The sequence below is a fragment of the Pyricularia oryzae genome, chromosome 7, assembly GCF_000002495.2.
Source record: "Pyricularia oryzae 70-15 chromosome 7, whole genome shotgun sequence".
NCBI lineage: Eukaryota > Fungi > Ascomycota > Sordariomycetes > Magnaporthales > Pyriculariaceae > Pyricularia > Pyricularia oryzae.
Window position 1 is genome coordinate 275,613 of NC_017854.1, and position 25,571 is coordinate 301,183.

Sequence of the window (25,571 nt, forward strand, 5' to 3'; positions counted from 1 at the left end):
TGTTGACGACCAGATTCAGGTAACCTGCGAGAGGAAGATGGACTTGTTCAGGAAGATGAAGAAGAAGAAGGAGAGAAGAAGACACGCGAGATCAGTTGCTCAGGAATCTACATGGAAACGAACAACAAGGTGACACGCTTGATTGGTTGACAAGGAAAAAGCACGTCGGCGTCCGTTTGTTGCCTCAAAGCTACGTGGCGGGGTAATATCGACGTGCCCTGGCAAGATGCGGACAGTGTTTACTGACGGCGCCGGAGATTGCTGCCCATAGACCGTTCCGTGTAAGTGACCAATAAGTGACTACTAGATAGACTAGAACCAGCTGTCAGAATTGCTCTAGTCCAGGATTGATTCATCATGTAACGCAGAGACCCTACGATTATTCCACCCTCGCAGACACCTCTTTACCATCGTCGCATCCACTTTGCCGCCTCACTTGCCTCTCAAAGAAAGACATGGCAAAGTGACGACGCCATCACCTTGAGCTCACTTGGTGAGCGTGTAGTTGTAGTCGTCTCAAGCAACAACACTGCTGCCACCATCCCTGCAAGGTGGGGGTGAAACATCCTTGTCTGAGCATGGACCAGTGAGGTTGCGTCACTCATGATCTGTGGGTCGATGTAGCACAAGGCTGAGCGTTCAAGCGGGGAGCAAACAAGCAATTTGATTACCTAATTCTCCTCTTCTATCCTGCTTGCCTCCTCGTTCTCTTCCTTCTTCCTCCTCTTCTTCTTCTTCCTTACAAAACTTTTCTTCTTCGACAATCACGGCTTCCTTCTTTAGATCTTCACTCTTGTCCATCTCCAACTTCATTTTCTAACAACGTCTGCCTAACGATCCATCGTCCTCATCATCATGGAAGTTCCCTGGGACGAGGCGGCTGATGGCCCTATGCCAGAGTGGATGAGGCCCAAGGCGTGGTATCTCCCGGAGATGGAAAGCATCGAGTCACCCGATGGCGATTTCTACTTACCCTTCAACAAGGGCGGCTTTTGTCCCATTGAACTCGATATCTTGCTCAATGAGCGATATCGCGTCATTGCGTTTGCCGGCCATGGTAGCTTCGCAATGGTCTGGGTTGCCATTGACGAGAAGCATAGGTATGTTCGGTTGTTATCGATACGGCAGACCAAGCCCATTCTCAGCTTGACTCGGAACTAATCTGATTTTGGGGCTTCAATTTCTTCTCAGGCCTGAGGATAGCTCGCCAAAATACGTTGCTATCAAGGTGTCTCGCGGCTTGAACAGTGCAGAGGAAGCCCAGCGCAGCAACGAGGAGGCCAGCCTCCGGCGCCTTATGAAAGGGCGGGCGGGTGATGCGCCTGGCAGCCGGCACATCGTTCAGCTTCTCGATGCCTTCGACATTGAGTCCCCCAACGGGATTCATCGCTGCCTTGTTCTGGAACAAGCCGGGAGCCCACTTGTTGCACTGGACGGAGTCGCCCGCTTCAGTGAAATGATCAACATCTTCAGGCAGTGTGCTGCGGGAGTCGAGTACATGCATTCCATGGGAGTTGTACATGGAGGTGAGTGAAATAGCCATGTTTACCACTCAAGAAAGTGATCACTGACATGAATTCTTTTCCTTGATCAAAGATCTCGATGTTTCGAACATTGTTTCCTCGGTGCCTGATTGCTCCGGCCTTGCTCTAGATGAATTCTATAGCAGGTTTGGAGATCCGTCCTACGATCACCCTAAGAAAAGGTTTGTTCCTGTCATGAGACATGACGGGTTCCCACTGCCTGCTGGCGTCCCCCAGACTTTCAGCATCCCATCCTAGTTCGATGAGGAGCATCAGTCAATGGGAGACATTCGCTTGATTGACTTTGGAGAATGTATGTTTTTTTTTTCTTTTTTTTTTTTTTTTGTTCAGTCTTTCCCCAAGCATTTCTCGTTGCCAAAAGCTGACGAATCTTCAGCCTTTATTGGTGCCAAACGTGGTGTGAACACACACATCTACAACACACCGCCCGAGCTCATCGAGGATGAGGAGGCCACATGCAAGGCGGATATCTGGTCCCTGGGATGCATCGTAAGTTCATTTTCTGTCTGCATCAAATGGAATTAATTGCAAGATCGACCTGCTAACATCTTGTCAAAATCCAGCTCTGGCATCTCTGGTTTGGTTGCCACTTGATGGAAAACTACGTTGTAGTCGTGGACCACAAGGATGACGCGTACGGCCATCAGAGATCCTTTCTTGGTGAGCTTCTTGCCCCCAAAGCCTGTGACAAGCTAGAGCATTGACTGACGATGTTGTCACTAGACTGCACCCGATCTGAGCGCAAGGAGAATCTTGTCGCGTATGTCGACGGGTTGTATGGCGATAGCTCTGCCAAGAAGCCAGCCTTTGATGCTCTGCTTGAGTTGATCCTTGACTGCACCGAACCTAACCCGGACGACCGTCCTACGGCCCATGAGATCGTCTCGTCGAAGATCTGGGAGGAGAAGGTATTGCCTACCATCGGTGACACTAGCAAAGACTCGCCAGATGAAACCACCGGAGCTGCGCAGCCTTCCGAGGCAGCCGCGTCGGCATCTGACCAGGCTATGCCCGAGAGCAAAGTACTGGTGGCTTCACAGAACGAGGACTTTGGTGGCGATGCGGTTGCTTCGGAGATTGTTACTGCAGTCTCAGGCTCCTCAGAGACTCACAAGAGCAACGCCGAGCCCGTCAGCAACGCTCATGCAGCTGTGGCCGCCACCAGCGAGGAGGAGAGCGACAGGTCATTGTCGAACCCGCAGGAGAAGATGTGGAAGTTTTGGTGGCCTTTCAGTATTGTTCAGGATTGGTTCCGGGCTCTCTGGAACTGGAGGTCATTCTGGAACTGGAGGAAATGATAGTGGGTCTGGCAGGGAAGTTGACAGTCTTTTGGCGGATCATAGAATACTTGTTGTGTTTGTCGACAGCCTTGGCCTGTGTACTACAGAACAAAACCAATTGGTGATTGCTTGTGGGAACTGGAGGCGTTGTTGATTTGCAAAAAAGGAAGTCTTGTCTCGTATTTAAGTGTGTTGCTGTTTTTTGACACTAAAATAAAGGCTTTCATCGGAGATTGGTAAAGGTCCATCAAAACATGCATGCGAGGTGAAAACACATGGCATTCTCGACAAATTAGGCTAATCGTAGAAATGAAAGATGTTGATCACCAAGCCCAGGGATAAACGATGCTCAACGCGCCACGCGGAGAACTTCAAAGCTGTGTCCAACTCAGGACCCCACAAGTTGCGCGATTCCGGCCCTAAACCCATTACAGTAGAGACCAACAGCCTGAGGGAGATGGAGCCCAGCAGAACCCTGAAAGCTTGGCAGGGGTAGTTAGCAGTAGCGCCCTCCAAGACAGGGGTTTAGTGCGGCTTGCGACGCCCCTCGTCTCAACTCGAACTCGTCTGATGTTTCGCGCATTGCCCATTTGGGGTCGAGAACGCCGTTCCCCCCCAAAGAGGAAAAAGCATCCTAAAGGTAACGTTGATGTTTCAAGGGATTGAGTTCAGTATGGCCCAATTCCACCGCCTTTGCTTTCTCTCCGGGAACGTGTTTATTGTTTCGAACAGATCGACTCAGTGATCACAGCCTCTGGAGATTTTTTCCTTGACATTCCTGCTGCTATACCCCGGGCTTTGGACGTGAGGTGAATTGCTTCGAGATAGCAAACACACATCTTTTTTACACACTTTATCCCTATATCGGAATTGAAAGCACACGAACTTGCAGAAACACAACAATTCCTTCAGACCACCCAACGCCCCCAAAGAAAACAAAACACACACCCCACAGATACCCCAACCCCCAACCGTCAAGATGTTCAACGGGCTCGCGACCAAGCTCGCCATGAAAAAGATGGGCATCCCCAAGAACGCGCTCGACATGTCGGCGCTGACGGGCGGATCGTCGACGGAGCCCAACAAGCTCAAGAAGAACCCTCCCGGGGAGGAGGACGCCGACGCCGCCAACGCCAACGGCTGGCCCAAGTGGATGACGGTCAAGAGCCTGCCGCTCACGGCGCAGGCGTGGCTGAACCCGCCGCCGCCGCCCGTGCCCGTCGCGGCGGAGTGCCCCAAGGTCGGAGACCTGGCGCCGCTCGACAGGGACAGGAAGATCGAGTTTGGCGGCGGCAGGAGGGTGTTGGTTGTGTTTTTGCGCTGCGTGGGCTGTGCTTGTAAGTCTTTTTTTTTTTTTGCTTTTTCTCGTCTTGCTCTTGTTTTTTCTTTTACTTCTGCCTCTCTGCCACCACCAAATCCCCCCCGCCTTCAATCTACTAACACAAGAAACAAAACAAAAACACAGTCGCGCAAAAGACCTTCCTCGCCCTGCGCACCCTCGCCAACCGCCACCAGCAGACCCTGACCTGCATCGCCGTGTCGCACTCCTCCGAGGCCGCGACCAAGAAGTGGCTCGACCTCCTGGGCGGGGCCTGGAACGTGCAGATCGTCGTGGACGAGGACCGATCCGTCTACGCCGCGTGGGGCCTGGGCCTCGGCAACACCTGGTACCTCTTCAACCCGACCACGCAGATCCAGGGGTGGAAGGAAAAGGGCTGGCTGGGCGCCACGGTCGCCACGTCCATCCAGCGGACCAACACGCTCGAGGACAGGGTCAAGGCCACCGCGCCGCCGCCCAAGAAGCCCGGGATGATGAGGAGGGCCACGGGCGAGCAGCAGCGGCAGGACGAGCTGCCGACCGTCGAGATGGAGGAGGAGGGCCCGAGCACCGTCCTGGGCAACAAGTGGCAGCAGGCTGGCGCCTGGGCCATCGACGGCCGGGGGACGGTTGTTTGGGGTGGCAAGGCGTTGAGGGCGGATGATCTGATGGACTTGGACCAGGGTGCCAAAATCCTGGGGCTTTGATTGTTTTCTCTACCATCTGTCGAGATCATGTTCCTTGTCGTCTGGTTTTAGCATTTGCTTGTCATATTGGGTTGGGCGTTATGGTGAGGAGGGTTTCAGCGGTCTTGTCATTCTTACTCTAAAGGTCTTTGGGATCTAGATCAGAGTCTACATTTTCTTTATGGTACTACGACGAATAGAAGTCTTGTATTATTATTATGTTCAAAGTCAACATCACTTCATCTAGAGTTGTGCACAGCGGGCAGGCAAACCACCTGATAATCACAAAGGTCCTAAAACAAATCCACGCTAGACCGGCACTTAAGCTTGCCGCTTCTCCTCGGCTGCTCCCGTCTTGCATTTCCGTGTCCCCGTAGCTATGTCTCGGACCGCCGGTGACCTTGTCCTCTTTAGCTCGGCACTTCGAGGCTTATGCAACCTAAACGAAGAATTGGTTAATAGTGTGAAAATCACATCTTCTGGAGAGCCGTGAAAACGGTCATCTTTCTATATCCTCACAGTAGTCACGATGGTTTTCCAGAACATCAACAGCAACGAATGAAGCCCGTGTATTCCAGCCTCGTTTTCGTACATGAAAATCGCACAGAAAAAGAAGCCATCCATGCCCAACCTGATAAAGATATAACAGCCCAAAGATTTTCTCATTTGATTCCCCTCGCTTATAACCCCTTTCAATGCTATAATAACAAGGAACCAAGGATTAAAAAAAAGAGCAGGCGCCGCAAAGACAAACCATGAGAAACTCCTTGTACTCTGTGCGCCGCTTGGTATCAGGCTGCCGATTAAAGTAGCTTTCCTCTTGCCACATTTCATGTCCCTCATCTTGAACCAAAGCGCCTTGGAACAAGAAGATACAAAAAAAAGCAGATTGCGCCCGCAAAGTCCATCCCAGTCAAGGAAAAAAACAGAACAATAAAATTCTCGTCCCACTTTCCCACAGATTCAGCCTCTCTCCTTAAACAAGTCCTAATCATGACCGACTTGGAGATGTTCAAGAGGTTGAGTGTCGTCCCTGAGCTGTCCGTGACCTTCCGATCCCAACGCAGCTTCCGCTATGCAACTAACCTGGCTGGGTCAGGCTGTTCGTCAAGTGTCTGGAACTTGTTCCGCAAACAGGCCGGCGGTGTTCTGTCCGAGAATGAAACAATACTGTGGGTTGAGGAGAGATGAAGTCGACATTAGGGTAAAGAAAACAAAGAAAGAAACCAGGAAACAGCAGAAACTCCCCCAGATACCCCCCGTTGCAAGATCCATCCCAACAAAGAGCAAAGAAAAAATAAATACCCTCCACCTTCGCGATGAATTTTTCCCATCCTTGCCTGGCAAGATAACAAAAATCGAAGACATGTGAAACACCCCTTGTCATCCTTTTTTTTTGAAACTTCCGCGCTCCCAAAAAAATAGATAGAAGAAAACCCCCAAAGAAAAGATTCCCCACTATTCGCCTATATATGTCAGATTGTGCTTGTGCCTGTGCCCACGCAAAACCCATGCAAAGACACTGACGCCATACTTTGTGCGAATCCCGTAGAACAAATAAGAACCCAAAAGAAGCAAGAGATAACACCTGGAAGAACAAAACCATGAGACCCCGAGAGAACTAATACCGTTGCTTTATGCAAATTGCGCCTGGGTTAACCCCAGACACTGGCCTGGACAGAGCCGAGACCTGACTTGCTGCCCCAAACACCAGAGCGACCACCCCAACCCGATACATCAGGAGCGCCTGTTGGCTGTGAGCCAGGTGCGGTCGTGGTCGGCGTTGCCTTTTCGTCGGCGTTGCCCGAAGCAGTGTAACCCTGGCTCAGGGGAGAAGGAGCTGGCGTCGTAGACCGCTGCTTGGTGAGAGCCGGGTTCGCCGGAGGTGTCGATCCAGCCGCTGTGGTCGAAGGACGGGTGCCGATGGGCGCAACCGACGTCGTGGGCTTGTTGTTACCCGGTGAGCCAGCCGGCGAAGAGTTGCTGGTCCGGTTGACGGAGGGCTGCTGTGGCAGAGGAAGGCCTGAGTTGGACTGCGGGCTGGCGTTCGAGTTGGCGCGCGAGCGGTCGTTGGCAATGTTGGCGGCCTGCGACCCTTCGGGGGCACCAGGCTGAGCGTCAGCGTTGATGGGCGGGGTACGACCATACTCATAAGCAAGCGGAGAGTGACCACGCAGCCCTACACCACCCATGGGAGGCGGCGCAATGGTCTGGGAGGGATGCTGGGGCTGGCCTGGCATGCCGGGGCGTACGGCTCCGGTCTCATCCACGTAGCCACCACCGTCGGCGAACTGGCCCTCCCCATACAATGCGCTGCGTTGACGGGCGATCAGCTCCCGGCGCTCATCTTCGGACATGTTGCTGCCGGGGCTCAGAGTACGATCGGGTCTGACGTCCGAGATGGAGGCTGTTGTGTTGAAAGTGGAGTTGGTTAGCGGTCGATCAATAAGGCTATGTGGGCTAGGGTGGAGGGGTGGATGAAGGATGAAATTGCACAAGGCAGGCCACTGGACAACTGGATGGTGGATAAACTTGCGAAACCAGCCATAGAGTGTTGCTACAGTAATTAGGGCACAAGGGAAAGTGCTCGCAGGACATGGCAACTTGTGATGAGAATGAGTGTGCTTTCGTGAATCTTTGTTTGCATGGACACGAGAACAACGGTTTCTTTCATGGTCTTTGTGATATATAGGAAGAGAGGCAGGAGAAAAGGCAAGGGCCGCAGGAACGACGAGAGAAATGTGTTATGCAGCAGAGGGAGGCCTACTTCGGTTATACTGCTGCTCCTGGTGGTAGTTGCGCAGTTCTCGTTCCCGTTGAGCCGCCATCCTCCGCTTGGCCTGCATCATCTGTTCCGCTTCGTTCGTACCGCGTGAGGGCTGTTGTCGTTGGCTGGCGTAAAAGTTGGACAGGTTGGAGCCCTGATGAGGGCCGGCGGAGCGATCATCGTGGAAGCCGCCGACAGAGTGAGGGCGTGAGCCGGGACCCGAGGGAATGCGGTTGTCTGAAGGAGGGCAATGGGCGAGCAAGTCAGCCGGCGTTCAACGGAAGCCCGGAGACGAAACAGTAGCGCCCTCGTGCCCGTGGTGCTCGCGGTCTCTTCTTCCAGTTTCCTCCTCTTATTATTGTCGCATTGCGCCGCCGCGGGCACGGGGCGGAGCCCAGCCACCAGCCCAGGCCGACTTACCACCATAGTCTAAACGCGGCTTTCTGGAAGGACCCGGGGGGAATTGAGGAGCATGAGCTGGAAGCGACTCACGTCGGCCGGGCATGTTAAACATCTTTCCACTCTTGACAAGGTTATCGATAGCCTTTTCGACCTCTGTTGAAGGGAAAGTTTGGTTAGCACATGTACACAGCGCGCGCGAAGCGATTGAGTTCAAAATCGCCTTGAATCTGGAGTATGCGTCTCCCTGCATTTGTGCGCAGGGGAGCGACAGCGGGGCCATTTCAATTTTTCAACGAGCCAAGCCCACGTTTCTACAGTCTTGCTTCGGCGCAAAGAGGATCGAGCAAGTCCAAGTCGACGATTTTCATCTTCGTCGTGATGTGTTTAGGGTGTGAGACCTACCCTCAATTTGGGAAACAAAGGCGGGAGCCTCTTCTCGTGGGACGGCAGAACTGGCACCTGCAATTGAACAAAACATTTCCGATTAGCCACTGGAATACCAACGGCGCAACAGCCACGCAAGCGCTCCAAACGTATATAGAGAGGATAGACCACCAACCTGATCGAACTGGGGGCGTCTGGTGCTCCCATCCCGATTGGCCACCAGCGGGCCACTGCGAGTTTTCGTAGTATGCCATTTGAACGGTGTATTATCGCGGGTTTGACTGTGCCGACGAAATGGTATCCGGAAAAAAGCGGCCGAAAAAAAAAATCGATTTGCGACGAAAGACGAGGTCGCGCAGCCGAAAGGGGATTAAGGTTGTCAAGTTCGATGGGACCGTCTTTGGGTGGTGGTAGCTGCTAATGGTGGTCGTATTTTTTATTTCCTTGTTCTTCTTTTTTCGTTTCTTCTTGATCTGTTCCGAGCTGTCAGGTCTGCTCCACGAGAAGCAAAGAGTGTGATGCGTCAGCGTTGGTCAATCTGCACATTGTGGGTGTGAAGATTGCGAATCAGAATCGTGCTGTCATCCGACAATCGCGACTGGTTGATGAACGAGGCGAAAATAGAATTTGCGACGAATGTGCCTGTCCAATGCGAAGAGAGCAGGGCGCAAATGCACAAGCAAGCAAGTGGGCAATGGATCGGACCGCGCAAAATGACTGTGTGGCCTGGGCTGAGGGGAAGGATGGTGCTCTTGTGGCTGGTGTCTTGAAAGTCTTTGCAAACGCTTGTGTTGCGCTGTTCAGACTGGACTGGCCTGAACTTGGATCCGGGAGAGCGGGTGGACGGGTGCGGGCAAGCCGAGCTATTCCCCAAGGGCACGGAGGAAGCTATAGCGTCGGGGGCGGGCAAATCGAGGCCTAAAAAGGGTTGTCGATTTGATTGATCGCTGCCTCCAAGCTCAACCCAGCTAAAACAGCCCAGGTACCTCAGGTTCAAGCAAGTTCTAGCGAGTTGGTCATACCAACGGCCGGCAAAAAACTCGAACTCCCAGACTTTTTGGCTTGGTCGCAACCCGCGCCCGAGCAGCCCAATTGCGCAATAAAGCCATAGAAAAACTGGCTTGTCAAGTAACGGTCCGACTTACCGAAATATGTCCTGTACCGGTTCAGTCAATCGATACGCAAGCCTTCTCTTTTGTTCCCCCGGTCTGGATTTGTTTGTTCGTGGGTTCGCTTTAGGGGTTGTTTCGCTGGATGTACGTTCAACCGCGTTCGCAAGACGTAAATGGCGCGAGTAGTCGTGCAAGAGAAAAATAAAAAAGATGACGCCGGCGCAAATTATAACCGAGTGCCCCGAAAATGCCACGATCTCGACGGAAAATAAAAAAAGAATGCAAGAAAAAAGAAAACAACCGTCGCAAATGAGTATTGAAAAGAACCAAGCAAACCCGATTCGCACAAGCGCCCCAAGAAATGATGTTTGAAGTTTCTTGACCTTTTTTTGGTTGTGTGTTTATCTCTGTCCGGCAATGCTGGTCGAAAGATCTCGCACTTGGGGTAGCGCCTCACTGCTGCGATTTTTCTTGTCGTGCGGAAATTCGTTCCCGCTTGACTTGCTGCTTGCTCAAAGGACTCAAAGGGGGGGAAAAGGCGGGCGGGTCGAGACAGCTGGCAGTCAGGAGCTCGGGGGACAGAAGAGATTATGAGCGCCGCATCGACGGTGGGGCGACTTGTATGGGACGTAATGAGGCAGGTCCTCCTTCGGCTAGTCGGCGACCTTCTTGGCCTTGACTGTAATTCGTCGGTGAGGACGCGATGCGCAGGGCAATCGGATTACATGAATTTCCGTTTCGCTGACAGCATGCCTATCTAGTTATCCTGAGCGAATCTATCTAGAAGCCTACTCTGAACATTTATCAGATTGAATATGGGCGCATTCATCAGGGGCGAAATCTAGGAACAGCGTTCACTGATGTACCTGGCATATGTAATCCAAGACAGATTCGGATTCAGTTCCTACCGCTCCCACGGGCAGTTCCGCTCAATGGGCACATTGTGATTGCAGGTTCTTGTGGAGTTGGGCAACCTGGGGATCGGGCTCATGCTGACAGGCCTTGGCCATTTGCTTGCCGTTACACAAATTGCAGCCAGGCACTGTACGTATCCTTCGCAGCAAGGCGCAAGTCAAGAACAAGAAAGTCAAGACGAATTCAAGCTAGAAAAGAGGTGAGGTGAGGTATTTTACTGTACGTGGTACCTTATTTTAAGTGGACCTGACCTTAAACGTTCAAGACAGTTCGATTTGATCAGTCTTGCAGACAGACAGACATCAATCAGACGCTGGCTGTTTGTTGCCTTTGTTCAACACGGTCATCGATCCCCAATCTTTGATAACCACCTAATTACCTCGCAGCTAAAACTAAACATCCCGCTCCCAAATTCCACGTCAATGACGCCAGATACGCCGTGGCAGAAGCAGCTGATGTGGAGTGCAGGACATTACAGGCCATCAAGGTCATCTGCAGCGCGGCGCATATGCAGGCTCGGGTTAGATCAGCAAGCTTGGCCAGGCCATCCGTTTTATTTCGTACCTTGCTCACAGACAACAGCTAATTTCGGGCATTCATCCCATTTGATTAATACTGCAAATGGTCATCAAAAGTACCTACGTGCAGTACGACCAAATTGACGGTGACGACCTAGCCGACGAAGCGGGCGGGTGTCAATCATCCCCTATCCCCAACGCGGACGGGCACATTTGTCAACGCTGCTTTTCGTAAAATGGGGAAAACAACGCTTTGCTCGTTCTTGGCCTCAATTGCTCGGCAATGGAACGTCCAACGTCTTGGTGGGACATTTTGATTGGGGCAAGGGTGGTCCCCGGCTTTTATCTCGGCCGATTTTGGTTCAATTGAATCAAACCCCCACCATCCATCCCAGCCGGCCATACACTTTTCCACCTTGACACGACCCTCCAAATGGCTACCTATCCTTTCTACCCTTTTCTTTGATCTTCCCCTTTTCCTGCGATCCCCAATGCATGCAACCGCGGGCTACACACGTGGTCTTTTGCATCTCCGGTGCATTTGCCCGGGGATCGTTGTGTTTTCTTTGTCCACACCTTGTGAGCAAACGACTCGTCTCAACTGCTTGTTCTTTTCCATTTTTGGCCGTGTGAATCTACAGTATAGTACACCTCCCCGAACATCAACACACCGATCAAGTAAACCTGTCCGGTGGCATCTATTCTTCAGCAGAAATGTCTTTGAATTTTGAGATGATTTAGAGACGTTCAAGTCAAAGCACGGGCTTTTCGGGTGGGGATTCGGCCCCACACAAGCTTCCTATCCTAGTTCAGGGACCTGCCTTGTCTCTGCTGTTTATCAGCCGTCAACATTTTAAGTCAAAACTATAAACAGTAAAGTGCCCACAGTTGTCATTCTTGAACAGGCCGCCGGTGGGAAGATCAAGCTAAATTTATGTGGTATTCTATTACTGGATCACTGCATGCAATTGTGCATTGTACGGTACTGGTACTGTCTCCGAAAGGAGGTGTAAATGCTATCAATCCTGCCCTTCGGTGTGAAAGATTCTGACGTTTTGAAATGCTGGTACTCCGAGTCAGGCTAAGCTTTTTTACTAGAAACTGATGACAAGTGAGTGTACTTACTTCCTTGTCTACATCTTGCTATATGTACGTTGGACTGTTAGAGATGAGCATTCTCAAAGTATGTTTAGCACACTTTCTCGTCAGGACCTGCACTGTCGGTGTTTGCCTTCAATCATCAAACGACGACGTACTTCGTATAGGTATACTAAAGTAGTCTTGGTATGTCTTTGTCGGACAGGCTCCTAGTTCTAGATCATTCTGGATTCCTTCTCAAACCCCTGCCTTGTCTTTCTCTGCCACATCGACAACGCTAATCACCGAAAGATACTTGGCTTCCGTTCAAGTGGAGCGGAGCAGAACACAGTCGAGGAAGAGAGAGAAAAAAAAAAAAAAAAAAAAAAAAAAAAAAAAAAAAAAAGAGCTAGTCAAGTGATTCGTCTGTTCTGAGCGCGTCCCGACAGCCCGGCCAGTTTGTCCCGCAGCTACGGTTGAAACCGTGCTGGAACAAGCCGGGACACGACAACTTGTTATTTTCGAACCCCCAATGATTATTGGGTACACATCAACGGAAACCGAGCCCGGACTTTAATAACACTGCGTGTATTGCAAAAACCACCCCTTTTTGGAAACACAAGCGTTTCCCGAGAAACTACCTGCCTATCCACACCTCCAACCCTGACCCCGGCCGAAATGATTAACAGGGTCCGACCCGCCTCATTGTCACTTTGCGCATGCCCCCTTTTTCGTGTGGTCCGTCCGTTTAACGAGTATCACTCGCGACGGGGGGTTTAATTGATAGAGGTTCATGATCGGTGTGCCACGTAGTATTCACTTCCGAAAGCATAATTGACGGACAGGGGTGGCGGCGTGAGATTTGCCTCGAGTGTCGCCATGGCCTGCGGGAGATGAATTTACTTCGTATTCCAATTTTGCTGGATGTCATGATGCTGCCGTCTGCGAAGCAGGTCCCGCAAGCAGGTATAGCGAGGAGATTACTTGAATGTCATTGATCTTCTCGTGGCATGTCCCCGGCCTAGGCGGCTGACTACTGCCTTTCACCTACCCGGCACCTGATGTTCTGAGCGTGCTCCTCGCACCCGACTCCGGCAAGGGGCTCTCCCTGCTCGTCCGGCCCGCCGCCGATGAAGCAAGCACTTCAACCGCCAGTCGCGAATAATCCTGGCGGGTTCCATTCCATTCAAGGACCATGTCGACTCCAAGGCCACGCACAAACTTGGAGCCCCTCACCACGCTGGAGACACGACCGAGCACATCTGGAAACACGGCGATACGCTTGGGCCTGTTCCTGAAGATGTCGGCCGCCAAGAGAACTGTCGATGACAAGATGAACAGCCGCTGTCCACGCTTTGTCCATGTGGGGAACCTCGGCCAGGTTGCGACCATGCGTGTTTGCAGACCGACTGGTTTACCACATTGCTCTGGGTGCTGATGGTTCAACGGTAGATCTTGCACAGTTCCAGGTAGGTGTTGACAAACTGGTTCGAACTCACTTGAGAGCTCCTCTCGACTCAGCCCCTCGATTCTCAAGAGTCGCGGCAGCGTTGTAGAGGTCCCACTCTGGACTCATGGCATTCTTTGCACCATTTCCATGATGCCGAGCCTTTCGGGAGGTCTTGGGATCCGTCAGATGTCCCAGGGAAGGGTCTGACCCCGCCCGGCGACAAGGCAAATACACAAGAGTAGTGACATCTCTGATTCGTATCACGGCGCCGCGAAGCGGCATCCCAGCCCCCAGGAGGGCATAGATCCCAAAGCTATGAGTACAGTCGCATCCAAGACGCCAAACGGTAGTGCTGAGCTATGAGAAAGCCGGTGTGGGAAAGAATAAATTGTCGTAGGGTATAAGCAAGTGGGGAGGAAACAAGATAGAAAGGCGTTCCCATGGCTGTGCCAACAGCCCATTGCTAGATATATAGCCAACATGGGCAAGGTAGGAACAGAAAGTACCACGCATTAAAAGCAGCGTCAAGCTCGCACGTATGATTCCTTCCGGGCTCTATTTGGTTGACCATTTACCGTTTTGCTCCAATCTGCATCGCATTGGTGTTTTGTGCAAATAGTTCCAGGACACGAGAAAGAAAACAGGGATTGGACTCGAAATACTTGAATTACGAATATAATATAACTAGTGCGGTATCTCAACTGATAACATCATACGCTAGGTCATGCCCGCACTGCAACGACGGGAGAAAATCACAACAAACAACAAGCTTCTAACCATGCCCCTCATACAGCCCAAGCCTCGCCCTTCTGATCAAGCAAACCGAGAATCATCGGCAGCGGTCCCAGTGAGCCCCTGCTTCCTGGCCAAGTTGAGGGCCTTGAGCTTGGCGGTGCCGAAGCCGGCGTGGCCCTCCTCCTGGTTGTCGCCCAGCCAGGGCTTCTTGGACTCGCCCAGCATGCTCCCGGACAAGAAGTAGACGAGCAGGCCGAGGATGATGAGCACAAAGGCGACGGGGTAGAGCTGGGAGATGACGTAGCCAAAGACGTGGATGCCGATGATGACGCCCCAGAAGCTGCCGGTGAGCAGGCTGATGTTGTAAAAGGCGGCGCTGGCCATGCGCAGCACAAAGGGCACGAGCGAGTAGAAGATTGTCAGCACCAGGGTGTAGCCGGCCAGGTAGCCGCCGACGGCGGGGCTCCAGGTGGCGGTGGCGAACTGCTCGCGGTCAAAGATGGCGGCCTGGACGCCGTTGATGACGACGCCAAAGACGCCGAGGAAGGAGAGGACCTCGTAGACGGGGCGGCGGCTGACCAGCCACTCCTCAAAGACGTTGCTGAGGCCGTAGCAGGTGGAGCCGACGAGGGCAAAGAGGTCGCCCTTGAGCATGTCCTCGCCGGGCCCGCCGTTGCTGCCGGCCAGGTGGTCGGAGCCGATGAGCAGGCCCATGCCGCCGCAGCAGACGAGGATGCCGACGACCTGGAAGGGGCGGTAGCGGACCTTGAGGAAGAAGAAGGACAGCAGGACGACGACCACGATGGCCCAAAAGTTGATGAGCTGCGCCGAGAGCAGGTTGGTGTAGCGGTAGGCCAGCACGGTGAAGTAGTTGCCCTCGACGTCGAGGAAGCTGAGGATAAAGTACTTCCAGCCGTCGCGGAGCCAGATGCGGCCCAGCTTGCGCGGGCCGTACTCGTACAGCGTGTAGCTGAGGTAGATGAGCGTCAGCAGCACGTAGTTGAAGATGGTCTGGAAGGCCGGGATCGAGGTGCCGGCGTTGGAGAGCAGCTGGCTGAGGGTGTTGGTGCCCGTGATGCACAGGGCCAGCACCTGGCCGAGCGCCAGGACGATCCAAAAGTCGATCGTGGTCAGGTACGAGTACCAATGGACCTTGCGCGCCTCGATCTGGTGGAGCGCCTGCCCGACGACGGCGTCGGTGTGGGCGTTGTTGCCCATGTCTGCCGAGTCATGGGTGGCCGTGTTTTGGACGTCGGTGGTGCCGACCGCCTTGGTGCCGACATTGTCGGTGCCGTGAGATCCCATGGTGAGCAACGGCCGGGAGATCCCTAGATCGTCGTGGTTGTCGTCGGTGTGGGAGGTTGCTGAAAATGCAACAAAAACGGACGAAACGAGCGTCGGGATTGCGCGCAAGCCTGGGATGCCCTGTCGCATAAAATCTCCGAGTCACGGAGCTTTGAACACCAAGACACGGTGAAATAGTCTGATGTTTTTCCAAGTATAAAAAACTCCAAAAAAGCACACACAAAAAAAACCTCTTAAGTCTTTCTCGTCCCCGACAGCAAAGCGCAAAGACTACAAGTCGCTTGCTGGTGATGCTATATCCAAGCGGGGCGACACATGAAATGCGCCGCAAAGTAGCTTGTTGGGAGGTAGACTTTTGATGGCGAGAACAGCATAGAATAGTCGTAAACTAAAAAAAACTACCTATACAGAGCAGGTAGGACGATATTTATTCTGACAGCCGCGAGCAGCGGGGCAAAGACAAAAACCTTGGGATGACCTGGCAAAGTTTGACAAGAAAACCCCGAGCAGCGAAAAAGGGCTGATATGTCTATTCCCTCGTGGACCTGAAGGTGTGGGTGTTGGACCTGGTGGTGTGAGGAAAAAAAAAACTTTCTTTTTTTTTCGCAGCTCTCCTTTCAGAGCGGAGCTCACCAAGGTCAAAGGGTGGGGGTGCCGAGTAGTGGCGGATAGGACGAGCGGGGCAAGATGCAGACACCTGGAGCGCTAATTCGTTTATTGACCAGCTGTGCATCGGGGCGTTATTTTAGTGGTGGGGAGCTCCCTACGAATCTAGAAGTAGGTCTGCTTGGCGCTAGCATTAGTCTGTCGCCTCTTTACCCACCAACCCATCCATTTCCATCTTTGAGCTCTATACCAGTTTGGGCTATTGTTGTTGGGTTGACGGTTGACCATTGAAACGATTTTTATCAAATTTTTGCCATTGCCCACACCTGAACAGCAATCAGATCGGAAGGTTTCCGCCTGTCCGATTGGAGATCATTACAGGGCCAAACACCAGTCGAGAATTCCCTCAGCTGAATCCTCGCCCAGCTTGGGAACCAGGCGTGGGAGTAGGTTGGAAAATAGCGTTGGTTGGATCTTTTCAGCTCAATCACGCAAACGCAACCCACGTGTGCCCTCGAAGCGACTTGGCGTCTTTGGCGTCCATCCACGACGACTAACTTGACTGACTGACCTCTCTGTTATAGGTTGGTAGGCAAGTTGGCACGCAAGGCAAGGCAGGTCAGTAATAATTATCGAAAAATGAACCAACCAACCAGGATTAAGTTCCAGATTACATTATGAATTATCCTCAACTCCAAAGAAACCAACATGACAAGAAAAATAAACAAAGGGAATTCCGTCTTGGAAAAAGCAGCCGTTTCGAAAGACCAACGCCCTCGCTTTTTGAGTTCCTCCGTCTCTTTTCTTTTTTCCCTTTTATTGCCTCGTCTTTGAATATCTCTCAAAGATTCTAGGTAAGGTATGTATCATGTACGGTAGAGGTATTTCCTCTTTTTTTGTTTTGTACCTTGCCATCAATTGACTGCCAAGCATGCCAACTCCCCCCACTTTAGATAAATCCCGTCCCGAACCTATCCGCAATTCCAGTTGGGGCCTCTAGCCCATGATTCGGCCTCCTTGGCGAAGGCCCCTGTTGTTGCTGCTGCTGTTGCTGCGGCTGCTGCCGGTGCTCTCCCCACAGGTGCTGCTGCTCGTGGACGAGACTCAACCCCCTGGCCATGCCAATGGCTCCCGGATGGTGGTGGTAAGGCTGCTGCGACTGCTGTTGGTAGTGGTGAGCAGCGAGTCCCTTGGCGTCGCCGCCCATGACGGCGGCGACGTCGCAGGCGGCGATGGGCGTGGTCATGCTCCTGGTCGGGCTGGGCGTGAACGGCCCGATGGACCCAATGACCTCGGCGTACTGCTGGGCGCTGAACAGGTTCAGCGGGGGAGGGACCTTTGTCCGCGGCGGCCTCGAGGGGCTGTCGCGCGACCAGTTGCTGCCCTGGCTGTCCCCGGCCGTGTGCTTCCTGAACGGGCTGCCGGTGATGTTATTGTCGTTGTTGGTGGTGGTGATGGTGGTGATGTTGCCGAGGGTGGTGTTGTTGGTCGTCTTGGTGATGCTGATGCTGTCCCCGCCCATCCAGTGGCTGGCGGCGCTGGCGCTGCGCGACCGCGATGACGAGGGCGGCGGCTGGAGGTGGCCGAGGCTCGGGGACAATGACGGGAGCGGCCAGTTGGTGGAGTCGGGGGTCGGGGGCGCGCTCATGCCGTCCTCTTCATTGTCGTGGTCCTTGCCGTCGTTGAAGGGGAACTTGGGGCTCGGGGCGGGGCTCGGGCCGCGGGACGGGACCTGTAGGTTCTTGTTCTTGTAGGTGTTGGCGTTGCTGGTGCCGCTGCTGTTGCTGCGGTTGACGGGGTTGTGGCTGCCGCTCGTGCTGCCGCCGATGGTGGCGCTGAGCGGCCCGCCAAAGTCGCGGTTCGCAAACAGCGGGCTGGGCAGGGGCGCGGCGAACTTGTTGCTGGGTTTGGTGGCGTCGGCGCCCTCCTTGGAGAAGCTCCAGCTGAGCTCGAGCGAGTGCTGCTGCTGGTGCTTGGAGGCGGAGGAGGAGGTGGGCGGACCCGAGGCCGGCGAGAGCTGCAGCGGCGGGTTGTTGGGAGAAAGAACGAGGGGCTGGGGCGAGGTGTTGCTGTTGTTGTTGTTGTTGTTGTTGTTGTTGTTGTTGTTGTTGTTGTTGTTGTTGTTGTTGTTGTTGTTGTTGTTGTTGTTGTTGTTGTTGTTGTTGTTGCTATTGGTATTGGTATTGCTGTTGCTATTGTCCCGGGGACGAGCGTCAATCTTGGCCGGAGAGCGCAGCGGCGGCGTCAGGGGCGAGTCGTTGCCGCGGTGGGCTCCGATGGCGGCCTTGGGCGGGCCGCGCAGCAGGTCGCGGTCCGAGTTGGAGCGCGGCAGGGGCACGCCGTACTCGTCGGCGGCTGGCCTCCGCGGCAGGGCACCGAGGGGACCGCGGATGACGGGGCTGGAGGGGGCGGTGGATGAGCCCATGGGCGGGACGGTTCGCACCATGGGGCTCGGCGGGGCGGTGGTGACGACGGGGCCCGGACCGTTGGCAAAGTCCAGCGTCGTCGGGCTGCTGCCCAGGCTCGGCAGCGGGCGGTGGATCTCGAGGTCGAACTGCGGCGAGTGCTGTGTGTTGTATGCGCCGCCGGGCTCGCGGCTGAAGGGCGGCAGCTGCTGCTCGGTGATGGGGCTGCCGGGTGCGGGCAAGCCTGTGGTGGTGGTGGTGGGCAAGCCGGCGGTGGTCACGGTTGGCCGCCTGGCTCCAGGGGTTCGTGCCGCCGGACTCCGCATTGGTGTCTGCTGTTGCTGTGGTTGTTGCTGTTGTTGTTGCTGTTGCTGCGGTGGTGCTAGTGGCGATGGCATCGGACCGCGTCCCATCGGGCTCTGCGTCCTGGCTGCTCTGTTCTGCGGAGGCGGCAGCCGCATGGGACTCTCCGACCTGGGCCCTCTCCCCATGGGGCTCTGCGGGCGTGGGCGGCCTGCGAATGGAGGGTTTGGACGCTGTTCCCCGGCCCTCATGTTTTTTGGTGACGGCAGAGGTCCGGTGGGTGGTGGGCCACGCATGCCCAGGGGGCTCTGGGAGCGAGAGCCAATCTTGTTGTTGGCAAAGGCGGGCGATGGTCTCCTTTCCTCGGGCCGCAGCAGGGGTGAAGCTGGTCTCATTTGAGCCATGTTGGAGATGCCCAACCCTTGCGGTGCTGGTGCGATTCCCGCCCTGCTGGAGCTCCTGCTCCCGTCGCCGTCGTGCATCTGCGGCGTCGTCCTCCCCGACATGGTGACGGCGGTCCTGGCCCTCTGCTCGCTCTCCTGCTGCGCCGTCAACAGCGACTTTTCAAAGGCCTCGATGGTCATGCTCAGGCTCTGCTGCCTGGGCCCGCTCATGGTGAGCGTGTCCCTCTTGGCACCCACCGACTGGATCACCACCCCGATGGGTTTGGGGATGCTCCCGAGGCCGCCAGCGGCCGCAGCACTGCCGCCCACCAGGGCCACCGCATCCATTGCCTTGTCGCTTCCGCCGCTCCCGCTCCGGCTCAACCCGTTGCCCTCGTCGGTCGACATGGCCGGCGACGGCAACCCCCCACCGGGCGGCCGAACAGGCCTCAGCCCATCGTCCCTGTCCCTGCTCCCCTTGGTCGACCTGGGCGGCGACGGCAGCGCCATGGTGGGCGGCGGGCCTGCGAATCCCTCGAGCGGCGACAGCAGCGGCGGGCTGGAGCTGTTGACCTGCGTGATGACGACGGGCTTGTCGTCGCCCTCGTCCACCACGCCAGCCGCCCGACTGCCGCCGCCGCCGCCGCCGCCGCTCTCCATCACCATCTTGGGCGACTTGCCCCCGCCGGCACCGTGGCGTTGCGACCGTAGTGCACGTCGAGCGGGTTGACCCACTGCCTGCTCCTGTCCTCGCCGTGCGACGTGCCGGGCCGGGCCGGGAGCCCATCGCCCAGCGCCGGCGGCCGCTTCAGGCTGCTGGTGCTGCCGTTGCCCAGCCGCATGCCAAACATGTCGGGCCGCGGCAGCGCGTGGCTGTCCGCCCTGGGCCGGTTCCTGCTGTCGCTCCGCGGCGGGAACTCGTGCGCGTTGCTGCTGCCATATGTCGGCAGGAGCGGCGACGTGTTGGCCCGCATCGACGCCGATGTCCCCGGCCGAGGCCCCAGCACCGGCGGCCGCGGTATGTCGTGGAAGCTGTTGCTGCTGCTGCTCATCTTGTTCTTGTCGTCGCTCGTCGGGAGCATCCACGGTGCCGGCGCCGAGGCAACGTGCACCGCCGCCGCCGCGGCCACCATTGCCGTCGTCTTGGGGAGGGCATTTCCGTTTGTGGTGTCTTGGGAGGATTTCCTATACAATTTTTGTTAATTATTATTTTTTTTTTTCGTTGCTGGTGGTCCTTTTTCTTTGGTTTTGCTTTTCAGGACCCTGCATAACCTGCAGTGGATAAATACTTACTTTTTCCTCCCGAGACCAAAGAAGGACACCATCTTTACCGAAAAAAGGTGTATTAACAGGGTATCATGAAAAATAAGACTATTCAAGAAAAAAACCGGGAAATGAAAAGATTAAAGACGGAAAGTTTTCGCTTCTAGAGTCTGTTTCTGGAAATCTTCGTCTTGTCTTTTTTTTCCCCGGCCGCAATTTCGGACGGCTTGTTTTCCCCCTTGGGCAACCGACTCGCCGGGATTTTCTTCCTTGTGGCGTTCTTTTGTTTCTTTTTTGCCTCGCTTTTCTAAGCAACCTCACTATCCCCTTGCCGATCAGGGTTCCTTAAAAGTTTCTTCTCGTTGGCTTTAAATGTCGTGTTAAGAACGTTTGCGTGGTTTTGTTTTGTCTAGGGGGGGGAAGCGTGTCTCTCGGCGTGGCGGTCGTGCGTAGTCCTTTTTGCAGCGAGTCGCTTTATGTATATGCACAGTAGCCTATGTTTCGCTGCGCTGTCGATGGCTTTTGTTTGGGGCGTTTAGAGTTTTGTTTAAAATGAGGATCTTTTTGCTTTCGTTCGGGAATGCGCGCGTACGGTATGTTCCTAGCAAGAATAATAATAAAAAAAAGGAATGGATTGGACCACCACAGGTAGGCAGAAGTAATAGGTGCAAAGAAAAAAGAGAGCAAAACAAAAAGATGAACTCGAAACAAAAGCACAAAAGATGCAAAAGGAGCGGACGACCCTGTTCTCGTCGCCGTCAGCTATCACACAGGGAGGCAACCCCTACAGCTAAACCAGCAAAGAGACAGAAAAAAAAAAGGACGAAAAGGGGGTCAAAAACAAACTGAACTGATCGTGTTAGAATAGAAAAAAAATGGCTGCAACCGTCCAACAATCATAAGATCACAAAAAAACGGAAGAAAATCGAGCAGGAACACACATACGACGACGACATCGACAAAAAAAACAAAAAACAAGATCAACCCAAGGTCCATCCCTCGTGGGGACCATCCTCCTGCAGCACCGTTACAGTCAGTTCGGCCCTGTCAAAAGAAATGGAGCCCAAGGGGACGACCCTCACGTCGGATTCAGGGGTAAAAAGAGAAGTAACCAAGCAAACAAGGCGTTGTGTGTGTGGATCGCGTGGTTCGTGAGGGGATCCGAATTTCCTTTGCTTTTTCTTTCTTGTCTTTTTTTTTTCTTTGGGGACCCGAACTGGGGACCCGAACCGGGGTGGATGCCGTGGGTGGGTGAACCCCCCCTGCTGCATAACGTTTGCCAACAATGTGGGACATGTTGCTTGGTGTGGTAATTCCAAGGGAAATGGCGTCTTGATATGCAAACACAGGGGAAACCCGAGAGGCATGCTGCCACGCAATCAGGAAGCCGGGAAAAAAAAAGAAAAGAAAATAAAACAAAAACGGGTCAATCCCGGTACATCCGGCATGGTCTTCCGAAAGGTGTGCATGACTTGTTTACTCTGTACGTTGTATAACTGTTGATGGAAAGGAATCATTGACTTTTGGAAACTACGGTACACTCAAAGCATCCAATGCCAGAGAGAAGCCCTTGACCTAGGTACAGCAGTGCTATTATCTATCTACTACCTGATTACTCCAAGATACAAGATCAAGATAGATTTACCGTAAGCAGTGGCGGCCCCCACCCCCCAAAGTAATGATAAAATTCCAGAAGAGGAAAGCAGCGGCGCTAAATTTCATTACTACGTCGTACTTTAAGTACTTGCATTGTAGATCTCATATCAACAGCCAAGGTGGGTTCATTATCCGGTAGCACTCGGCCTAGGTAGTAAAGACAGCCGAGATCAACGAAATGCATGGCAAAGATGGGAAGGAAGCCCGCTTGCCCGCAAACCTCGGGATGCACCACGCACACGCACACGCATGCACACAGACACACGACAAAAGTCAGGAATTAATTGTTCTTGATCGTATTTACTATGTTAAACCCCAGGCGCAGTGATAAGGGATACTTTTTAACTATTGCCTACTCTAATTAATCTTCCACTCGGAAAGAAGACTTCAGATGAAAGAGGGTCAATTCGCCAGCCGCCCTGGCAGCAGCTTTATGCCGATGGTGGATATCAGGGGGGGAAAAATCATATGACAGGTGATAAATACAAGGTAGCGACTGGGAGCTGGCAAAGCCGGCACGCTGGGTAAGGTCGTGAATCAATAAAGCCGGAGCAGTATAGGTAGGTAGCTATTACCTACCGTACATACAGTTTAACATAGCTGCCCAATCTCGATCAACACTCCACCCCTTACATGCAGCAGCACTCTACGTGGTACTCCATTCTTGTGGGGACGCAAATCCTCCCTGATGGTGCCAGTGCCCATTGCCAAAAGCCCCCAAATGCAACCAACGTATGTAGTACTGTATCCGGATAACCTCGCAGCGTTCGGCAACCACATCTTTTTACGTGATTGCAACCCTCTATACGAAAAGCCAAAGTCAGCCTTGAGGTTATTTTTTTTTTTTTTCAGCACAAAACAAAACCCTTTGCCTAGTTTTCTTCCGGTAGTCCCCTAGCCTAGTTTTTACTCCCAAAAGGGCTTTTTCTTCGAACAAGTCCAACCCAGAATGTTCCAACAGTGGAGGCGAGCGCATCGGCATCCCGGGAGGAGAGGCCGTTTACCCTGGCAAGCGAACCTGGTCGCCTCCAAGTAGCCGATGTTTCGTCTGTGGCGTTTCCGCCTCCTGAAATAAAAAAGAAGAAGCAAATCCTTTCCGTACGAACCCTTTTTTTTTCGGCGGCCTTGGCCATGTGTTTTTTTATTCTTCCGGCTTGCACCGCCAAGACCGATTTGCTTTTTGTGTTCTGTACCTTGTGTACGTACTTTGTACAACGCCCAAACCACCAAGATCACAAGTGTACTTCTTTTTTATTGTTATTATTTTTTTATTCTTGGTCTTGGGTCTCGTTTCTTTGATCCGAGCTTCCCCTTGGCGCTCCGGGCCACGCTGACTACCGTGCGTGAACCAGTGCTGCCCTATTGGCTCGGATGGGGGAAGGAGGCGATGGGGGCAGGCGTTTGGATGGGGATAATAATAAAGATTTCCTAGCAGTTACAATTGGCTGCATATCAGCGCTCGCACTAGGACTGTTTCCCTTTTAGAACCAGTTTTGACCTGATAGTCCAAGTTTCCATCTACAGTACCTTTTTGACTGCGTCATTCTCTTCACAATCCATAACTCCAAGTATAATAAAACCGGCCTCACAGAACAACATAAGAGAAACACAGATATAACTTACACATACACTTACACTTACATCACCCCCCTCCCTTTATCGTCCCCCACTTCAACCACCAGCCTCTCCTCCATCACTCCCTCTTCCTCCGCCGGATCCTCACCGTGGCCTCCATGTCCGGCACCCTGCCGATGCCATACCACTTGTTGCGCGGCCTCTGCCTGGGCTCAATGTCGTAGCCCAGCAGCATGTGCGCCAGCAGGAGCTTGAGCTCCGTGGCGGCAAAGAACCTCCCGGGGCAGGCGTGGCGCCCGTGGCCAAAGGCCAGGTAGTCGGGGCTGGTGGTGGCAAAGGCGTTGCGCGCGCGCTGGACGTAGTCGGCGGACTCGTCGCGCCTGGCCTCGGCGAAGCGGAACGGCTTGAACGTCGCCGCGTCCGGGTAGATGCCCTCGTCGTGCAGCACGGGGTACGCCTGCAGCATGATGCCGACGCCGCGCGGCAGCGTCTGGCCGTTGGGCAGCGTCAGCCCCTGCGGCGCCGTGACGAGCCGGTTGCTGCCAAAGGTCACAAACGAGTTGAGCCGCGCCGACTCCCGCAGCGTCGAGTCCAGCTTCTCCATCTTGTTCAGCGCCCGCTTGCTCCACTCGCCGCCGTGCGCCGCCAGCACCGACGTGATCTCGTCGCGCAGCTCCGCGACCACGGCCCCGTCGCACGACGCGAGGTCCATGACCACGTGGGCGAGGCTGAAGGCCGAGGTGTGGATCGAGACAAAGTTGAGCACCAGCAGGCGGCCGGCCAGGACGTCCTCCTTCCAGAAGTAAGGGTCGCCCAGCTCCTTGGCCTGCCTGATGGCCCACTGCAGGTAGTCGTTGGGTTGGTCTGTCGACGCCTCCTGCTGCTTCTCCAGGTCCGCGCGGCGACCGTCCCAGTCGGCCAGCCGTCGCCTGATCTCTGGCGCCACGAGCTGCGGAACTTGTGGATCGTGACGTTGATGGGTATGGTGGCCAGGGGAGTGAGCATGGGCCGCAGGATGCCGTAGGTCAGATGCAAGGCGACTCCGCACATGAGCGCCCGGTGCACAAACTGCATGGACAGCTGGAACAGCCTGGGCTCGCGGCAGAGGTCCCTCCCGTAGGCGACGCGGGCCGACACCATTCCCAGCATGGTTTGGACCGTATCGTAGACCCCGACGTCGGTCCAGTCGTCCGGCTTGCCCCACTCGTGGTCGAGGGCCAGCCTTGTCTCCTCTTCCATCTCCGTCACTAGGTTTCCAATCTGCTTGGTCAGATCCCTGGCGATGAGATCCACATGCACCGGCGGGTGGTGCAGCTTGCTGTCCAGGAACGTGTGGTCGAGCTGGAAGAACTCGCTGGCTTGGTCGTACAGGCTGAGGACGTTGTCGGGCTGCGAGTTGATGAAGCCCGTCCACTCCTTGGGCAGCACCACCGTCTCGCCCATGCCGCCCGCCAGTGGGAAGCGATACGGTTGTTCTTGGTCCTTGAACTGTCTATACGCAGACTTGAGGGCATTCTTGCTGTCCATCGTGTTACGCCACTTGGCCTGCCAGTAAGGGAACCAGTCTCCCTCGCGCGCACCCGCAATGGGGAGGTCCGGCAGGTTGTTTGGCTTGAGAAAGAAGTTGTAAACGATGTAGCTGGTCAACAGCACCAATGGCGCTGCGACAGCTGGTCTGAACAAGATTTCAAGCATGTTTAGCGTAAGCATAACCCAAGGGTGATTTGATCAGTAAATATTGCAATGTTTGGCTCCACTAGCATAGCCGACAACTGGTATTGATCACGGAACTCGAGCATTGTTTTATACTGCGGGTGTTTGAGGAGCAAACTGGCAGACAGATAGTGATCCTGCTCGTATTCGCGACAAAAAAAGGGGGGGCAGGGG

The 25,571-nt window shown here is 54.2% G+C and overlaps 9 protein-coding genes across 10 annotated transcripts; 4 read left to right on the plus strand and 5 right to left on the minus strand.

Annotated features, from left to right (window-relative positions):
* Positions 1-855: 855 nt before the first annotated feature.
* MGG_12513 (CMGC/SRPK protein kinase) lies at positions 856-2,842 on the plus strand (the record flags this gene model as incomplete). The annotated part of the gene is made up of 6 exons (XM_003720512.1): positions 856-1,100; positions 1,192-1,526; positions 1,667-1,705; positions 1,921-2,033; positions 2,108-2,204; positions 2,268-2,842. The coding sequence occupies 6 exons, from the start codon at positions 856-858 to the stop codon at positions 2,840-2,842; spliced, it is 1,404 nt and encodes a 467-aa protein (XP_003720560.1).
* Positions 2,843-3,393: 551 nt separating this feature from the next.
* Positions 3,394-5,121, plus strand: MGG_03110 (uncharacterized protein). The gene is made up of 2 exons (XM_003720513.1): positions 3,394-4,161; positions 4,290-5,121. The coding sequence occupies exons 1-2, from the start codon at positions 3,804-3,806 to the stop codon at positions 4,847-4,849; spliced, it is 918 nt and encodes a 305-aa protein (XP_003720561.1). The 5' UTR covers positions 3,394-3,803; the 3' UTR covers positions 4,850-5,121.
* A 254-nt stretch (positions 5,122-5,375) lies between these two features.
* Positions 5,376-10,050, minus strand: MGG_03109. 2 transcript variants are annotated; one of them, XM_003720514.1, is made up of 6 exons: positions 9,527-10,050; positions 8,557-8,873; positions 8,400-8,456; positions 8,088-8,150; positions 7,596-7,832; positions 5,376-7,235 (listed from the first exon to the last, which is right to left on the minus strand). In XM_003720514.1, the coding sequence occupies exons 2-6, from the start codon at positions 8,633-8,635 to the stop codon at positions 6,484-6,486; spliced, it is 1,188 nt and encodes a 395-aa protein (XP_003720562.1). In that variant the 5' UTR covers positions 8,636-8,873; positions 9,527-10,050; the 3' UTR covers positions 5,376-6,483. The 2 variants fall into 2 exon arrangements, with proteins under 2 accessions (XP_003720562.1, XP_003720563.1); XM_003720515.1 differs by having other exon boundaries at positions 8,016-8,150.
* Positions 10,051-13,050: 3,000 nt separating this feature from the next.
* MGG_03108 (uncharacterized protein) lies at positions 13,051-13,579 on the minus strand (the record flags this gene model as incomplete). The annotated part of the gene is made up of 2 exons (XM_003720516.1): positions 13,051-13,375; positions 13,503-13,579. 2 exons carry the CDS (start codon positions 13,577-13,579, stop codon positions 13,051-13,053), a joined length of 402 nt encoding a protein of 133 aa, XP_003720564.1.
* A 521-nt stretch (positions 13,580-14,100) lies between these two features.
* MGG_03107 (solute carrier family 35 member F1) lies at positions 14,101-16,060 on the minus strand. Its single transcript, XM_003720517.1, has one exon. It carries the CDS (start codon positions 15,620-15,622, stop codon positions 14,267-14,269), a length of 1,356 nt encoding a protein of 451 aa, XP_003720565.1. The 5' UTR covers positions 15,623-16,060; the 3' UTR covers positions 14,101-14,266.
* A 680-nt stretch (positions 16,061-16,740) lies between these two features.
* Positions 16,741-21,665, minus strand: MGG_12515 (uncharacterized protein). Its single transcript, XM_003720518.1, has 2 exons — positions 20,484-21,665; positions 16,741-20,375 (listed from the first exon to the last, which is right to left on the minus strand). The coding sequence occupies exon 2, from the start codon at positions 19,854-19,856 to the stop codon at positions 17,049-17,051; it is 2,808 nt and encodes a 935-aa protein (XP_003720566.1). The 5' UTR covers positions 19,857-20,375; positions 20,484-21,665; the 3' UTR covers positions 16,741-17,048.
* On the plus strand, positions 20,040-20,393 carry MGG_17869 (uncharacterized protein; the record flags this gene model as incomplete). Its single annotated transcript, XM_003720519.1, has 1 exon — positions 20,040-20,393. The coding sequence occupies one exon, from the start codon at positions 20,040-20,042 to the stop codon at positions 20,391-20,393; it is 354 nt and encodes a 117-aa protein (XP_003720567.1).
* A 1,132-nt stretch (positions 21,666-22,797) lies between the features above and the next one.
* On the plus strand, positions 22,798-23,179 carry MGG_17870 (uncharacterized protein; the record flags this gene model as incomplete). The annotated part of the gene is made up of 2 exons (XM_003720520.1): positions 22,798-22,841; positions 23,029-23,179. 2 exons carry the CDS (start codon positions 22,798-22,800, stop codon positions 23,177-23,179), a joined length of 195 nt encoding a protein of 64 aa, XP_003720568.1.
* A 623-nt stretch (positions 23,180-23,802) lies between these two features.
* On the minus strand, positions 23,803-25,528 carry MGG_03104 (ent-kaurene oxidase; the record flags this gene model as incomplete). The annotated part of the gene is made up of 2 exons (XM_003720521.1): positions 24,657-25,528; positions 23,803-24,633 (listed from the first exon to the last, which is right to left on the minus strand). The coding sequence occupies exons 1-2, from the start codon at positions 25,392-25,394 to the stop codon at positions 23,803-23,805; spliced, it is 1,569 nt and encodes a 522-aa protein (XP_003720569.1). The 5' UTR covers positions 25,395-25,528.
* Between the last annotated feature and the right edge of the window lie 43 nt (positions 25,529-25,571).

What these genes read in the sequence shown, in the direction of transcription:
- MGG_03110 (XM_003720513.1), top strand. Translation starts at nt 3,804, where the DNA reads ATGTTCAACGGGCTCGCGACCAAGCTCGCCATGAAAAAGATGGGCATC. An exon ending in GCGCTGCGTGGGCTGTGCTT is followed by an intron (nt 4,162 to 4,289) that starts GTAAGTCTTTTT and finishes ACAAAAACACAG; the next exon opens with TCGCGCAAAAGACCTTCCTC.
- MGG_03109 (XM_003720515.1), bottom strand. Translation starts at nt 8,635, where the DNA reads ATGGCATACTACGAAAACTCGCAGTGGCCCGCTGGTGGCCAATCGGGA. An exon ending in GACGCCCCCAGTTCGATCAG is followed by an intron (nt 8,457 to 8,556) that starts GTTGGTGGTCTA and finishes GTTCAATTGCAG; the next exon opens with GTGCCAGTTCTGCCGTCCCA. An exon ending in GCCGCGTTTAGACTATGGTG is followed by an intron (nt 7,833 to 8,015) that starts GTAAGTCGGCCT and finishes GCCCTCCTTCAG; the next exon opens with ACAACCGCATTCCCTCGGGT.
- MGG_03107 (XM_003720517.1), bottom strand. Translation starts at nt 15,622, where the DNA reads ATGCGACAGGGCATCCCAGGCTTGCGCGCAATCCCGACGCTCGTTTCG.
- MGG_12515 (XM_003720518.1), bottom strand. Translation starts at nt 19,856, where the DNA reads ATGGTGATGGAGAGCGGCGGCGGCGGCGGCGGCGGCAGTCGGGCGGCT.